The sequence below is a fragment of the Aythya fuligula genome, chromosome 6 (assembly GCF_009819795.1).
Source record: "Aythya fuligula isolate bAytFul2 chromosome 6, bAytFul2.pri, whole genome shotgun sequence".
In the NCBI taxonomy this organism is placed as follows: domain Eukaryota; kingdom Metazoa; phylum Chordata; class Aves; order Anseriformes; family Anatidae; genus Aythya; species Aythya fuligula.
In genome coordinates, this window is record NC_045564.1 from 8,468,987 (window position 1) to 8,486,187 (window position 17,201).

General features: G+C 42.9%; 1 protein-coding gene across 1 annotated transcript in view; it reads right to left on the reverse strand.

Moving 5' to 3' along the window:
* The window catches only part of BARD1 (BRCA1 associated RING domain 1), a 40,093-nt gene extending 25,724 nt beyond the window's left edge, over positions 1–14,369 (reverse strand). The window contains exons 1-2 of the mRNA XM_032190246.1: positions 14,278–14,369; positions 5,582–6,573 (exon numbers count right to left, since the gene is read on the reverse strand). Of these exons, the coding sequence (XP_032046137.1) occupies positions 5,582–6,573; positions 14,278–14,329 (1,044 nt within the window). The 5' untranslated portion in view covers positions 14,330–14,369. The remainder of the gene's footprint in view (positions 1–5,581; positions 6,574–14,277) is intronic.
* Positions 14,370–17,201: the final 2,832 nt, after the last annotated feature.

The following is a 17,201-nucleotide window of genomic DNA, read 5'->3' on the forward strand; positions in this document are numbered from 1 at the left end:
AATTAAAAGAAACACAGCCAGAAATTAAGTGTTAAACACACATCTATGCCATATGCTAGGAGGACCTGCCTTCGTCCCCTAAGAAGCTCTCCAGTTGGATATTATATCGTGAGTATTTAGCTAAAAACCAGGCAGGCATTTTCAAAAAGCAGATCCTTAGCAGAGCTGCTTCGTGTTAGAGCCCTGCCAGCAAGGAGGGTCACCGGCACCTGACGGCGATCCCAAGAGTAGCAGTGACCACTTGGCACGTTGACCAGGTCTATCAAAGTTGACAGAATTTCTTGCATGTGTGAAGTCAGTCCGTGTTTTGCACAATTTTAAACGTGACAGGATAAGCACCCAGGAGGGCTAAGTCCCAGCTGCAAATGCCAACATACCAGACTTCTTCCCTCCCCAAGCAGGAAAGCAGAAGAGACTCCACCAATCCCCAGCTATCGCTTTGAGATATCCAGTTCAAAAATGCTTCCTAAAATTATGCTCCGACTAATATTGAAATGGATTTTGTCCATGCTCCCGTGAGTTTCCTTATCCCAGCAAGACAAGTCAGAGCCCTAACAACACCAGATAGCAGTAAGAGGAGCCTAAGAGCTTGTCTTGGCAGTCCGTAGCAAGAGTGGAAACAATTGGAGATGCTGCTTCTTCTGAAGTTGTCCAGAGGACAAACACCACGTAGAAGAATGCTATCTGGAACAGTTCTTGTTTTTAAATCTCATTATCGATGAATTACAACCAGCTTCTGAAGAGGCTGGAACCACCACAGAACGTAGAATTATTTGCTTGGAAGCAGTAAAGCAAAGGACATTTGAAGCTCGTAACCAACCTTATGTACAGTGACAACAAGACAACGCAGCGGGTTGGCTCTTCCTCTGCTCCAGCTTAAGGGAGCTCTGAAAATCTCAGAAGCTGGAAAGGCAGTGGGGCCATCTGTTGGCAGGTCTAGAAGACAGCGTGGCATTAATCTGCACAGAGAAAGGTGTTTACACAGCTTTAAAAGCACGCCCCCTCCCAGGGAGAGTCCAGCTCCTGCAGATGCTGATGGCAGAAGTCCAGGAAACGCGGCTTGGACCAGGTTTTGTTCCCCAAAAGTCACCTTTAAATTAAGTTCCTGAAAATATTCTACCAGTTCAAGGAAGAGACCCAAAGAATTAGGGCAGTAGATGAAGGCAGCTAAAAAGCTGCACCACATCAACCAAGTGCTTCTCCCTTTGTTCGCAAAGGTAAATGAGAAACTTCAAGCTTTAGGTCAAACAAATGAGAAAAAACTCCTTTCAAACCCAAATACATTTGCTTGTTAGGATATGGCACAGCAGGAGGAAAACTAGGTTATTTACAGCTCACGCTAAGTGGTTAAAGAGGACAAAAAGTGAATTACAGAGTAATTGTGAATGCTCCGACTGTTTCCAGGAAACAGGGAGCTTCTCACCTCAGATTTAGAGAAATTATTTCTCTATCCATGACGGGAGCAACCGTAAAGGCAATCTGGTTATAAGAGGAAAGATACTGAGAGGAAGATGTCTGCTGGCCTGGGAGCCTGGAACATCCTTGAGACATGCAGCTGGCATCCTCCAAGTGCAGGTGGGTACCTGAGAACCTGAAACATTCTGAAACGCCCTTGATAAGCTCAAAAAAGCTGCACTAATCAGCAGCAGCAGCTGAAAAAACAGAAGTAAGAATCAGACTGGGAAGGCAAAAACTGATCTAAGAGAATACAAACTCAACAACATCTACTGGCTGCTCCAGGTGGAAAAACAGAAGTCAGCAACAGGCTGCTGCTGTCCTATACACCCCTTAGGTCCCTAAAAATATACAAGTAACTGTCTACCAAAAGCGGAGCATCTCTCCAAGAGCTTTCCCTGCAAGAACCTCTCCAAACGAGATCTCCTGGGCAGCCGAGGATGCCTGGCTGACACCAGACCCCGTGAGGCAGCTCATCACTGAACCAAACTTCAGCCCACTGTCACTGACCCTGCTCCTGGGAGCGGTTTGGTCAGAACTGTGCCAGTAGCACTTTGAAATAATTGGCACCACGTTTACATACCCACGTGTGAGATGTGTGCGTGGCTGGTACCAAAAGCAAGGGATTGCACAGCTGGCTCGGGCAGCGATACCTGGAAAAGGATCCCAGCCGATGCTCACGACACCCCCCTTCGAGCTCTGATGTGCTGTGACACAGCCAGTAACAAAGCAATAAAAAGGAAGAACGGCCTCCCAGGCTCGCAAGGAATTACCTAATAGTTATTGCAGCGCTAAGTATAATGGATATGAAGGGTCCAGCAGTGCGGGCTGACCACGGGTGAAGCCTCCTGAAATCCCTCCCAGCCAGAGCTGCCAGATCTAAAGGGCTCCCGGAGCAGGAGGCAACCACAACTGGTCCTTCTGGCTGGAAACAAAAGCCAAAACCTTCTCCCAGCCACTCTGGTGCCCTCTTCCCTCCCCATTCCTCCCTGCCCAGCCCCAGCGACCCTACTCGGGCTGGGCAGAAGAAAGGCAGCCAGCACCAAGACCTGAAATGCTGTCCCAAAGTACAAAAAAATTGATTTCTGCACTAAATTTAAGACTCTGTACTAACTAGCTAAATCACACTGTGCTGCAATTAATTGTCACATGTGTAAGAGCTGGCACTGCGAACAACTCATTATTTTATTGGGGAAAAAACACTGTTATAGGGAAGGGCTGATGGGGACAACTTCCCACCAGTTTAGAATATTAGGAGTGCAGGAGGTCACGTTTTGCATCCTTCCTAATTGGAAGTTTTTACCTTTAATGACCATGGAGAAAGATGAACACAACTGCTGTCTGCTGTGGGAAGAGAGGCATTATTTCAAGTTATTAGGGTAACTGCGTGGAGCTCACCCATGCTGGAATCTTTCTCGAGAACCATTCTGGTTTCGCCGAGCTTCTCACTAGGGTAAGAGTAGCAAATGGGGACAATCCCTCAGAACTGGTTGAAACAGCACAATACACTTAATTTTAACGCCCCATAACGTTGTTAATTATCTTTTAAGGAAGAAAAAAGTTGATGAGCTTTTGTTACATTCAGAGTATTAGACCCTAACAGCTAATGAAAATGGTACAGATATTTATTTTTCTAATTAATTGAGTCCTAGAGAATAAGACTGTTTCACTGTGGGGACAGGGTGGCTGTTCTAAGACTCTTTCTCACTACACACAGGGAAAAATATTGCTGGCTGTGGAAACAAGGAGAAAAATCCACCTGTAGCACAACTGGAAGAGAAATATAGAAAAACTTCTGGAAACCAAAGATCTGACAGGGCTATTTTTAAAGGCACAATGGGAATATACATACAGGATAAAACCCAGTATTTTCAAGAGCAGCTTCTTTGAGAACACATTCATCAGCCCTAGCACTTGTTACGTGTAATAGCAAGGCTCCTGCACCTAGCAATCTAGCAACACACGGCTTATAATGAAGATACTTGCATGCAATAAGAGGTTTTCTTGCAATTGGCATATGCTCCCAGCAGATTCGTGGTGATGAGCCACTATTACCTATTCACTGCTGTGCAACGTAAAAATTAGCAAACTCCATCATGAGTAGTTCTCTGGAAAGACCCAGTCCTCACGTCTCCTCATCCGTATTACCTCCTTTTACAGACAAGGAGCTGAGGTTCACACAGCAGAAGAGCTTTCTCAGTTGCATCAAAAGTTTAGTAGCTAGAAACTGATACAAGGAAATTAAGACCAAAACCAAAGGACCACTCTCCTCACCTTATTTTAACTAGATTTAAAGGGATATGGTAACTTTGGGATCACCCCAGAGCCCTAGTTAGTTAACCATGCCTTTACCAAAGAGCATCTCAGTACAAACAAAGGAGCTTTACACAGCTGAGCCAGTGAGGAACAGAAACTACTTCCCCTCTTGCTCAACGATTGAAAACGTTAAAAAAGAAACCCAAATGAATTCACCCACAGGACTGAAAATAGCATTTATTCAGGTGCCTGCCCACCCCACTGCCTCCAGCACAGCTGGAGCTCAGCATTTCAGCCCACTGAGGCAGAATGTAGCCCTGCACCAGCCCCGAGAGGCTACACTACCAACCTTGGCCAGCTGTACCATGTTTATTTGTCTCTACAGCACCAACTGCCTAATTTTTCCTCCTTTATCTTCAAAATGCTCTGCAACACAAAGCCTGGCACGTCACTCTACCCCGAGTCTCACAGCAGGCTGCAGCGATGCTCTCCTTTCTGGGATGAGGAACTTGTGTGCCACAGAAGGATGAGGCGTGCTGCTGGAAGTCACACCTGTGCGAAGACTTGTCAAGGCAGCTCAGCTTTTGCAACCAGTCGCAACAGTATTCTTTAGAAATTCCCAGAAAGTTGGGGAAGAATAATTTGTAAACAGTGCTTTAATAAAGAGGAATACAGAAGCCTTATGAAGAGAGGTGGCAAGATCTATCCTTTAAAGCTCTTGAGTCCTATGAGGACAATGTTTCATTTTCTCCTCCCTAATTCAGTATTAATGGCATCGAGTAAGAGATTTGAACTCAACTCAGCCCAGCTGCCACTTCCATTTAAAAAGGTCTCATGTGCAGCAGGAGTGGCTTATTAGAGTGCCTTTGAAAGAGGACACAGTTATTTATCAAGAACAGCCTTTGTCTCGACAAATAGAAGTGCTGTATAAATGTCAGGACGCTTATAGGTGAATCAATTCTCCCAGCACAGGCAGTTTATTAACAAGATGCTATTTCTATATTATGATTTAGCACAAAGTACATTCAAATTGCCAGAATACAAATTCTTTGAGATGCCCTCGCAGAAAAGAGCTGCCATATTAATGCGTTTGATGAGTCTGACTGTAAGCTTTCAGCTTACCCCACGTGTGTGTAGCTTTTAAGCAGTAAGAGGGAAGGCTAACCCTTAAAAAGGGCAAAGCCTGCGGTGTTTTATCCCAGCAGAACTTGGCTAGGCCAATAACTCGCAGCGAGGTGAGTAGCAGGTGTCACTGAATAACATTGATCCTACATAAAAGCAAAGTCTCCTGAGAATACCTCAGCTCTGCTCGTGCTCCCTCTCCCTTGTGAGGACAGCACAGGGCTTAGCATGGAAATCCCGTGGTGCCGTTTTCTGAGCCTTCTGAGCTGCCACCTACTGTCAGATAGGGATCTCAGTGATTACAAAAAACTTACTGAAATTGCACGGTCATCTTCATGTCAGTAATTCAAATCCTGCCCTGACGGACTTACCAGGTCAAGTTAAACCGACCGAGATCACTCAGGGAGATCTGGAGTTCCTACTAATACTCCTTGCAAAAGGTCACAGAGACCACTTCCCAGCACAGGAAGCCACAACATTGGAATGGGTATCGCTTCCCAGAGCCCAAAGGCAGAATTGACACTGTGATACACTGAGATATTCTCCAGTATGACAACTTCGATCATTCCAACAGCCATTTCTTTCTGAAGGCACAGAAAGAGGTTGCAGGCTCCTCACTCAACACAAAGACCCCAGAGTGAGCTTTCCCCACAATGCCAGGACGCAGTGAAGTGGTTTTCAGGATATTTTTAAATACAACACCATCTTTTTAGACCCATTTAGAGCTGAGACAAGATGACAGCCCTACCTTGATGGAAGCGACGTGGAGCAAAGTCTCTCCTTTGTAATTCCTTCGGGCAACAGCATTAGCTCCACCAGGGGACTTGAACACAGAAGGACTGTGTGGTGTTCCTACTTGATTACACGCCTTGGAAGTGGAGGGAGTAGAGGGAGATTTGGGAAACGAAGGACTATTCATTGCTGCAGAGCTTCTCGTCTTCATCGCAGTGCCAGCAAGCTTTGATCCAGAGGAGGAAACCTGAACGGGTGTCTTGGGTTCAGTCGCCTGGGAGATGGGGCTGCCCTGAGGTGACTCCTCCAAGCGAGCTGCCTGCCTGCCTGCCCTCCCACTGCTGCTCCCCTCAGCTCTGCGGCACCTTTTAGTCTGAGATGAAACTGGGAGGCTGGATTGCTCCCTTCCACGTTTCAAAGGCGTAGTTTCATTTGCTATTGATGGGGATTCCTCCGCAGCACAAGTTTTTTCCTTGCTGACATGTGCAGGACAGGCATCCAAGCTGTTCTCTTTCTCCTCTGAGGATTTTACCTCTGGTGAAATTTCTAATTTCTCCACATTTGTGCTGGAGTCAGCTTCCTTTAGAGGCTCCTGTGGAAGCGTCTCTTCGGGGCTATCAGGCTCTGGAGTGCACAGGACGACTGGCTGGCTACAAATGGTCACACACTTTTCCTTGGAAGTCTTCTCCTCAGCTCCTCCTTTCTGCTCAGGTTTCCCTAGGCCCCACACTTTGTTGATGTCTGCTAGACGTTTTTTCTTCATCTTCTTACTCTGCCTCTGCGCTGGCTTTTTTGTTGGCTTGGGTTTTTCGTGAGGAGGGGAAGGAAAGAAATGATATGCCGAAGATGGGTCTTGGCAAGGGCCATCGCCTTTAGCCTTAGGCTGACCCTTGTTCAGGATGCACCGAATCTTCCTGCTTCTCGGGCTGAACCACATTTTTATCTGTTCCTTCTTACTCTTGTTCCCAGAGTCAGAGCCTGTTGGTGTGGACATACATTCTGTTGAATCTAAGCGGAGAAAGGAAGAGGAAAAATAATTGAGAGTACTCTTCAGCAGAACACCTCGAAGGAAGAAAAGAGATCAGAATAACAACAACCATGAGAGCCTATGACATGTTAGTAAATAGAACCTCTGATTGCCTTCATTTCTTCTGAAGACACGCAATGGCTTGCAAACAACTGGCACTGCCAGCAGAAGAAGAAAAAAAACACTGGAGTTTGGGGATCCCAGTGCAGCTAGAGCTATCTGCTGGGCAGGCGAGCATCCAGGCAGAGAAATGCCATCAGCTCTCTGGGTTCAGAGGGCAGCATGTGCACACGGGATTTCTGACCAGGTTGTACAGAGGAGAGAAGCCGCTTCCCTCCCCAAGCAGTCTTTGGCAGCAGGTTTAACAAAGTAGCCTCTGCACGTATACAAGAGCACAGAAACAATTTTCTAAAGAGATATTACAGTTCATCTGAAGAAAAACACAAAGAGTAACTGTAATCAATCAAAACCAAAATGCTTATACCAATGTTAAACGTTCCTGACAAAGGCTGGCTAATTCTACAGATGCAGGAGGTGAGTCAGAGGAATACACAAAACCTACAAGTAATTTGTCCTCTCGTTTCAGCCCTTACTTCTTGGTAGTAAATAGCTCCAAGTACTTTTTTTTTTTTTTTTTATGATCTCAAACACTTTAAAAATATGCAATAGAACAGTTTCATAAGTCACACTGCACAGCATGTAGCAAATCAATAGCCAAGATGACAGAGGAACACCCTGTACATGAAGCAGCAGCTGAGACCAAGGGCTACAGACGTCCCCTCAGTGGCCACCGAATCACAAAATCACCTTCACACATGGAGCAGATTGTCCCTGAGCCTTCTTTTCTCCAGGCTGAACAGCCCCAGCTCGCTCAGCCTCTCCTCCAGGAGAGCTGCTCCAGTCCCTTCATCATTTCTGCAGCCCTTCGCTGGGCTTGCTCCTGGAGCTCCAGGTCTCTCCTGTACCAGGACGCCAAGACAGGGCACAGCACGCTCACATTTTTCTTTGAAAGGAACATTTCAAGGTTAAACGTTTCCTCATTTTTGATTTAAACTAACTTACTTACCCATTGAATTAAAATAGGTTCCGAGGCACAAGAAGATTTAGCTAGAGGGATATGCAAGGCATCAGACCAAAAGTGTCTTTAAGAATAGAGCTTGAGGCAAGCTAATCAATCATTTAGTTATTTAACAAAAAACACACCGTACAGGCAAGATAATTGCCAAGTACAGAACTGCAGCTATTTGCTTTTCCTTCAGGGCTGGGCTTGGTGCAAGCAGAATAAAAGGACTGAAATGGAGGCTGAAATCTCATAACTCGCCAGCCTTCAGGAAGATATCATATCCAATTTCATTCTGACAATAACATCAGGGAAAAAAAAAAGAGCTTGATTGCAAACGGATGCAAAATATAAGACAGTTACTATTTACTTGTCTTGCCTGCACTGTTTACACATCCAGCGATTCCCTTCTAAAATATTTACCTTGCTAGGACTATCAGTCATCTCCAAGTAAGGAGCAAGAATGAAATCAGCCTGCAAAAGTAATTTGTCCGACAATTTGGTGATGGCCAGAATTCTTTTTGATGTGTAGAGCACACTAAGACTTGAAAGTCAAGAGACAAATGCAATCATAGGCGCTGTCCTTCAGATGTAGGATCTAAAGCAGCGTAACACAATTAAGTATTTACACTGGAAGCTCTGTATATGCCACTTCTGGCAGCCAGAAAGCTTGTGAAAAATCAACCATGAGGGTTCTTAAACGGATCTGCTCATTACTGGTTGCTCAGCGGGGACTTACCAGCCAGGTTACTAAAATCCTGCTGAAAATACACCAAATAAATGCTTTTCTGGGATTATTTTTCCTCACATGCAACCACTTGCCATGGAAAAGAACAGGGGAAGCACTCGGGAACATGCCTAAAAGGCCATCCAGACTGCAAAGATCTCCCTGCACGCATCCAGAGGCTGGCTGTGCAAACCTAGGGAAGCTCCTGCTACTTCTGCCAGGATGTTTGATGTCTCCAAAGGGAATAAGGACAAACAGTAGATCTGCCCTCCCTGAAAATCCTGTCCTTCAAGGGACTCTGAGCCGGGAGAGAAAAAGGCAGTGCTGAGAAACTAAAAGGAAGCTGTTACAGTTTAATATGTAAATGTTCGTTTATATAAAGAGGGCATTATCTGGTAGCTAAGTGCGCTCAGTTCAACTACCTTCAGAGAAAATTGCTCGTAGAAAAATTGATCCAAAGGAATTCTTTCCTGTCTCCAAGTTGGAAGCCAATCAACGGAGCCTGCATCTCAACAGGGATGAAAAAGTGACTGTGGATGATTAAGATTTAATTGGCTTATTAATACATAACAAGTTTCCCCATAAATTTATTTTTAGAGATTCATTGAGACAAGGTAAATCAGTGGAGCATGACTTACTAATTCTCTATTTTAAGCATTTGCACTGGTGTAAAGACTATCCACAATAGCAGTATCAGAACCAGCCTAAAAAAAAATGCAATTTATTTACTTACCAATGGCTACACATTAACCATAACATCCATATACACACTATTAACTAAATGCTTTCTAAATTATGCTTCTTTGTACACAACAAACACAAGTTTCTTAATGCTAACAGTTAATAGAATTCAATTTCTTGAGTATTGAAAGGGCTGAGAGTAGACAAAAAATAGGAGATGTGCGGTGCCTTGCAACTGGAGAACTACATTTCCAAGTTTTGCTGTAGTGCAATAACAGACTAGAGCAGGAAAAAAGGAGCAATTAGAAAATGTGGTTTAGCTATCATTAATCTGCATCAAAGGAATATAATGATGCACATTGTGTGCCTTTCAAATTATTCTCTATTATGGGTTTCAGAACAGAAGTTGAGAAATCTCTTTGACAAACTAGTCCCTTATTAAAAATCAAAGGGAAGTGCTTTGGTACCATCTGTGCAACATTAGTGCCTTCACTGAAGAATGATTATTTTGCAAGTTAAGTATTCAACACGGGGGGGGAGGGGAAGGGGGGAGGGAGAAATTCCAGCTATTCAAAAAACTCAGCTTTAGCTATTATGAAAAATGTCACAGCACACATGAAATGCAGTGCAGTCCCTTACAACAGGAGTTCAGCGTCCTCCCCGACACGTCAGGAAATGAGAAACTCAACTGTGATACTATAAAGGCTAATCAAAAGTGAATTTCTCCTCCTGTCCACAGGCATCAACACAAGCTTCAGAAGATTTGACCAACACCTGCGAAGTTCTAGCTGTGTACGAGAAGAGGATGGGGGGAAAGAAAAATAACATGCTTTGTGTTGGAGTGAGGCAGATGACATTATAAAGAATGAAGTAAAATCACCTCCAAGTGGTTGTTGGGATAATTTACGGCAATTTCTTTCTAAAGAATACCACCCAAACATCTGAGGAATTTAGAAACTCGTTTTCAAGAGCATCTGTCAATGAACCGCCTTCACCTCTAGTATGCTAGATACTATGTCCATGATTCAACAAGTTCTTACTAATTACCCACCGTAATTACTGTAATTTTATATATTGTAGAGTAAATGCAAGGAGTAAGTTTCACTTGAAAAGGGAATCAGAAATAGTGGGGGGAAAGCCTTGCAAATTCTGCAGGAAGGTAGACAAGAGAGTGAAATAATCCGAAGATTAATGTTTTTTCCTCCTCCCAAAGGAGACGGGGACACTTCTACCCTGCACAAGATTAGAAGTGGAATAATACCTATATTATTAATACTGATCATCAGCTGTTACAAAAATAACCATGCTCTCAGGAGAAAGATGCTATCATCTCCCTGCTAGAAAGTTTGGAGACATCTGCAAAATGTGTAAGTGATAAGCCACAGAGTACTTCCACACGTTGGAGGTTTTAATCAAACATGTTCTTAGTTATATAAAATGAAGCATTTTTGATACTTTCCTGGCCAAACTAAAAAAAAAAAAAAAATACAAAAAAAAAAAAAAAAAAAAAAAAAAAAAAACCACCCTTCCAATTTGGAACTTATTCTGAGATAAATAAACCATGAATTAAAAGATTACTTCTCCATCTGATGTTGCCACAACTGACTACGTGTTGTTGCCAGCAAGGTTCCTTTCAACATACATTTCATTGGGGTATTTTTCACATAAGGTAGGAAACTTCTTTAGAAAAATTGAGCTTTAAAAAAAAAAAAAATACAACAACAAAAAATAGATTTTCTCTATTAAAACCAGCAATTAAGAATTGTATGAATGAAACTTTGGACAGCAATACATGCCCGTGCAGATTTACCAGCCTAATGTGAGCTGGTATACTTGGCATGCTGTAGCTAATTGCTTGCATGTCCAAGGCTGTTTCATCATGAAGTAACACAAATTTGTTTGTGTTTGTCCAGCACTGAAATGAAACTGGAAGATTCAAACACATCTCATCAAAAATGGTGACAAAGTCCTAAACCGCTCTGTCAACATTCACAATGGCACCTCTCCCAATCTGGTTTAAGCCCTTCCTCCTCTGTCTCGAGGAAGAAAACACTGCTTAGACTGAAATGCTGGCCTTGCTAATAATAACGATATCAACAATGGTTTCCAAAGCTGGTGCATTTGAAGTGTGTAGAATGAATGCTTGTTCCATAATAAAGGCACAAAATAAAGAGCCAACACAATGCCTTGCCACAGACCTTGGTCCATGTAAGTTTCTCAACCTTGGTCCTTGCATCTCTCAATGCTTCAAACATCCAGGGTTAGACAGAGAAGAAGAATTCCCTTTTCTCCTGTCTTTTGTGTTGTTTATCAACACCAAGGCTTTGTTAGCATGTTATTCTAGCTCAGCTGAGAAAAAAAATAAATAATAATAGTAATAATAACTTTAAGCAACAGGAGACTGTCCAATCCTGACTTTATTTTCTCACCTGTAAGTCCACCAACAAAAGTCCCAGGGAAAAAATTCCCCTTCTGTTGTGGTTGGTTGGTTGGTTTCTGTGGTTGTGAGGATTTTAATTATTTATTAAGCTAGCCTGCCTCCAAAAATCTTAGTGGCTTTTGCTGAATTGGCACCTATGGAGCTGTTATCCCATTAGCCACAATTCTCAAGATGTCTTGGACTTGGCAACATTAGAGCTAAAGGCTGGGGTGCAGATATCCCATCTATGAAACAAGCTGGATTCCCACCATCCTTGTAAAGGTACAGAGGCAGACAGTGAGAAGGGCAGGCTGCTCTTCTTACCTTGCTACATGCTACGGGTCTAACATCTCTAATGAATTAATTAGTTTTCAGACTCAGCATTTGCTACTGATAGTTTGCATTTATTTTCTAGCCAATTCCAGGTCCCTTCTGTTTGCCAGTTCCTCTCCAGTGATCCCCCAACAGTATTCTGGAGTGTCACCTCTTGTGATTCCCTTTAAAAGGGAAGCATGAGCTGCTTTGTGCAAACTGTCCTGAATTGCTGCTGCTTTTTTACAACAACCAAAAAAAGCTATCCTTATCCCACCTTACCCCAGCAGAGCACCAGGTGAGATCTCTCTTAACATACACCATGGAACCAGCTGCGTACACGGATTTTTACACTTGAAGTGTTCAATGTGTGAGCTTAAATCTATCCATTCCAGCCATAGCAGTTCTGTGCATTTCTGAAGACAACACACAGTGGGCTCCAAGAACAGTCTTCTCGGATTAAAAAAAAGGTTAGCGTGACTCATTTTCCTCAGAAACTTCAGTGTCAACAACGTTCTCAGACAAATGCCTCTAGAAAAGCTACAATTGTCTCAAAACTAGACACGTAAATACACAAAACAGAAAAAACAAACGTATGAAGAGATCCCTATTTCAACTCCTTTTCAACTGCTTCATTTCCTTTCCTCCATACTGGAAGATAAAAATACAATTTCTGACCTTCTAACAGAAGGAGAGAAGAAAACATCGTTGACGGGAACATAGCAAAAGTAGTGCTGTAAGAACTTGAAAGCAGCTTCTGAACAAGAAAAGCCCCGATTCTCCAAACTCAAACATATTTCACATTGTATATATTAAGTTCAAGACATACATCTATGGGAAGTGACAGATTTGCCAGAGATATGAGTGACAAAACTTCCTAAAGGATTTGCTCTCAGAAACCTGAAGCTACAGCATCCTGTGATTTGCCATAGTACGAGACAACTGATTGTTGTTAGAGCTGTGCTCATTTACCTGTGTCTGAACCATTCACGGCAATGAAGTTGGGAGATTTTTCCCCTTATCCTCACTACAAAACATCCAGAAGACCACTGATGTTAATACAGGGCAAAGACTAAGTACGATACAAAGCTCCCACATGAGCTCATAATTTTAGCTCCAAATAAAACACTTGTAAGCTTCCATTTTGAGCCAGCCGTTAAGTCACAATAAAAATTGTGATATCATGTTAAGGAACGATAAAAGGACCTCATCTTGCTCTGTGCTTTAGCCACACCGCACAAAGCTTGTTTTCGAAGAGCTATGGGACTGAATGCATTATTTAACTTGTAGCACAGTGAAATTTCAGACCAATTTGTAAGAGTTACTCCAGCCATAAGTTCTGCAAAACGTCTAAACAGTATCAATAATCATAACAGGCTGTATGTTAAATGCTGCATTTTAGCATTACAAGTAGCTCTTCTCAGAGATTCTCCTGCAGCTAGATTTTCAACAAGCCTTCACCACTTAAAATGTTTCCCTGAAATCCCATTTAAGCTATCATCTACAGTTTTCTATGCTCTGGAAGATTTTATATCTCTATAAAATGTATTCCTATGCAGTTGGACATAGGCTTCCAGTCTCATCACTTCAATCTATTTTGATGCCAATAATGAGCTACATCGTTATTGAACACGAAGGTGCTGATGGGATTAGACTTAGAAAAAGAATCCTTTATTTAGACAAACACATTAGGAAGCAACAATGAAGAAAGAATTACTTTCTCTGCATCTGACAGCTAAATGAATGTTTTCTAAAACTTGGTATTACATAAAATGCTCCTCTCTGGGCTTACAGAAGAGACACATTCACCTACGCTCGTTTCACTTCATTTTTCCCTACTTTCACAATCAGCCTGAAATTTGATAGAGATGAATTCCCGGAGCACAATCTCTGCAATCTTCTAGCACAGTCAGCAGTGACAAAATGCCATTGTAGCAGACTAGCTGATTGTTTGAGTCTGGAATAAAATAAACGAATTAAGACTCGCCTCCTTCTCTCTTTAGGCAGGGGGCAAGGAGAGGCTTTCCGTGTGCAAAAACCCACAGCTGAAAATTACTGGTGCACAAGTAGGTGAGAGGTGTGATAATATATGCCTTAATCTTTTAAAAGGGCCCCCCAAAGAAGTGAGTGATTCTCCAGTGTGCATTTGTGTTCCCTCAGGAGCACAGGATATGACAACTTGTGCCCCTGATGTGTGCAACTAACTGCCACATGACTTGGGAATATATCCCACTTTCATCTAATTTTGAAAGACAGATTCTAATGAATTATGGATAACCCGCTCATGCAGATTTCTTAGTAAAATAGATTTGAAGAACAAGCAATCCATACAGACAGTTCTCTTCACATCAAGTTTTCCAAACATGGTTTGGAACAGACTTTCAGAATCTTAAGCAGGGCTGCACTGCTCATTCTCTACAGAGCACATGGAAGGAAACAGAGCGGCCGGGACTCAGCGGCTGTCAGAGACCCAGATTTGCTCTTACCCGAGGTGTCTGCGCCCAACAGATGCCGCAGTTTGCTGCAAAGCTGGATCATGTTATCTAGCTGCCGGTTTATCTGCACATCTTGCACCCAGGCTGGCATGTGGCACACCGGGCATTCTGCGCCGACACAGTCGCCCACACAAGATCTGAAAGTCAAAAAGTAAAAATCCATTATTTGGCGTAAATTATCTCCAGTGCTTGCAATTAACCTTCCCACAGCTGAACGCCGAGAGAATCCCCTAGCTTAACGTTGACAAACTACTATTGTAAAGCCCATACGAGTTAGTCACAAATGCAGGAGAGGACATTTATCAAAGCAAATGACAAGCCATAATTAAGCAAGCTAAGTCCAGAGCCTTGTCAGAATGCTGCCATGGTTAATGTACGACACCTACAGTCGCAGTCTGATCCAAATTTTCCAGGTATGCTGCAGCTCCATTGCCGTTTGTCTCTAGACAACTGTTTGAGCATAATTGTTAAAGTGCCACTTTTTACAGCTCAGGAAGAGGCATGGCTATTCTTCTACAGCCTGCTATTTTTAAAAGAAGTGACAGAAAGCCTGCTCACGCTAAGTTCTCTTCCACTTTTGCCTGCTTAAGATTTTCTTGATATTGCGAAGTTTCACCTGTCTGAACATTTTTCTCTAAGAAGCCCCCCAGGGATCTGCAGGTGTTCAGAGTATTCCATCACTTGTCTTTCAAAGCATTTATGTCAGGAGATGATCAAAGCGGGGCACGGGGGAGAAACAGGTTTATTTAAGGTCATTTAAACACTTGTAGCTTCTTACTAACACCACTTTCTTCATATCAGCTTAAAATCTTTTCTTCATTTGATTAGGCCAGTGAGAGGATCTTATGATTTGCTACCTGAGCTGCATCATCCAAAAGACGTTTCTTCTTCTCAGTTCCAATTTATTCTAGTAAACGTGTGTTATAGTTTCACATAGCCAAGACTGAATTAATTTCAGAAAAGTGTCTATTAACTTACCACCATGTAGCATGCACAATTCTAGCCAGAGGTACAAAATTAACTGTGAGCAGATTATATTAAACATTTGGAGCAACAGAATGCAATTAATACCACGGCACTGCGACCTCAACAGGAAGATCAAAGTCAATGCTCGTAGACTGTAAAAGCAGTCAGGTTCAAAGCTGACAGTCAGACCCCCCAAAACTGGTAGCATTATCAGTTAACAGCATCAGAAGTATCACAACTACCAGATACGTTCTGAGAATTTTTTCAGAACTATTCTCTGCACCGGCATCTCTCCCTCAAACGCAAGTATCACACCTTCAGTTAATTTCCAGAAGGATGTAAGATTTGCCACATAAAAAATGCTGCTAGGTGCTTGTGCTTTGCACTGTAATCAGCCTGCTCCAAGAGTGCAAAGGACCTCGGGAGCTGAGACACTGCTGCGACCAGGGAGGCTGATGCACAGCTCTTGGCTCTGACATTTGCTTCGTGACACGGACAGATCACTTCAAGCAAAAACGAGAACCAACCAGGTCCTGTTCTCCAGGAACGCTGGCCTCAGGTCTCCCAAGTCTGTAAAGCGTAGCGCAGAAGAAACAGAGAATGACTTTTATACAATGACTTTTGCTAATTATTCTAGCTGGTGGCTTTTTACACTCATTACCTATTAGCCGTAACTAACGCTGCAGTTACTTATAAAAAACCGCAGGAACGGATCTCAATAAATATCCCTGCCCATAGTGAAAGGCATGCTGAGGGAGAACCTGTTACATTAGGTGCTACCTAATTATTGCATCTTGTTAGTTTTACATGTTTCACTTAACACACCAGAAGCCAGCTCTTGCCATTCACCCCACTCCTTCCCGCGTATTATATTAAGGAATGTGCTTCTTTAGCCGTGGTACAAAAGCAGTTCATGTCCAAATCCTACAGGTCCATCCCATGTCCTACCAGGTTTGTTTATAAACAAATTAACCTAAATTTCTTTAGGCCTGTTTGAGAAAGAGTAGCCATAAGTCAAGACTGAACCACCAACAGGCATTATGTTGATGTAAAAGGCTGGATAAACGGAAGAGAAAGGATCAGGTATAACAACAGGGGTCATGGCAAATAAACCCTCTCTAGAGCACTAAACAGCTGCTGGGGAATGCTTAAGGATCCTACTGTCTACTCTTTCCTGCCTCAGCAATGCAAAGTGCATCATGCATCATCTTCTGGTGTCTTGAAAGTTCTTCTAAAGCCAAGAAGAAAAAAAAATTCAAACAGTGAGTGTTTGAAATTCATCCTCTGGAATACATCAGGATTATCCAAATAAAATCACCAGGCCTTGGATGCCCAACAACTACAATTATGTTTATTAAACCACTGTTACGCTACCCTTCAGGAATTCACATTATCCCTCATGAAAAGACACATTTCACAAGATAGATACGACTGTATTTATAGCTTGTACAAGCTCCTGGGGATTATCTCACAAAGTACTCTGTGGGCAGGTAGTGCAAATAAAACAAGGCACAAAGAACTGCTTCAGAAAGCAGAACCTTCTGCAGCAAGTAGGGGCCTAAGCTGGGCAAGAACCCACACGCGACGAACTGCTCGATCCATACTTGGGATCAAACATCTTTGGGATCCATACTTAGGGGAGAAGATACTGAGGGCATCTGCTCTTTAATCACTTTCTCATTAAAAAGCAAGAAAGTATCCTTTGCTATTATTTCAGTCTTCAGGCCTGTAACACCTTAAGTCCCCATGAGAAAGATGCAGCTGAAGCAGGCAGTAAATACACTGCCAGTACAGCAAGAGAGTGAGTTTTCCTCCGCATTTATTGGCAGGGTGACTGTAGTATTAGCAAGGGGCAAGGCTGAACCTCTACACTGGCTTAGAAGCAGAGATTAGGAAGTGTCCATCACCTCCTCTGGAACAGGTGTAGTATTTTAATAGAGTTCACATCT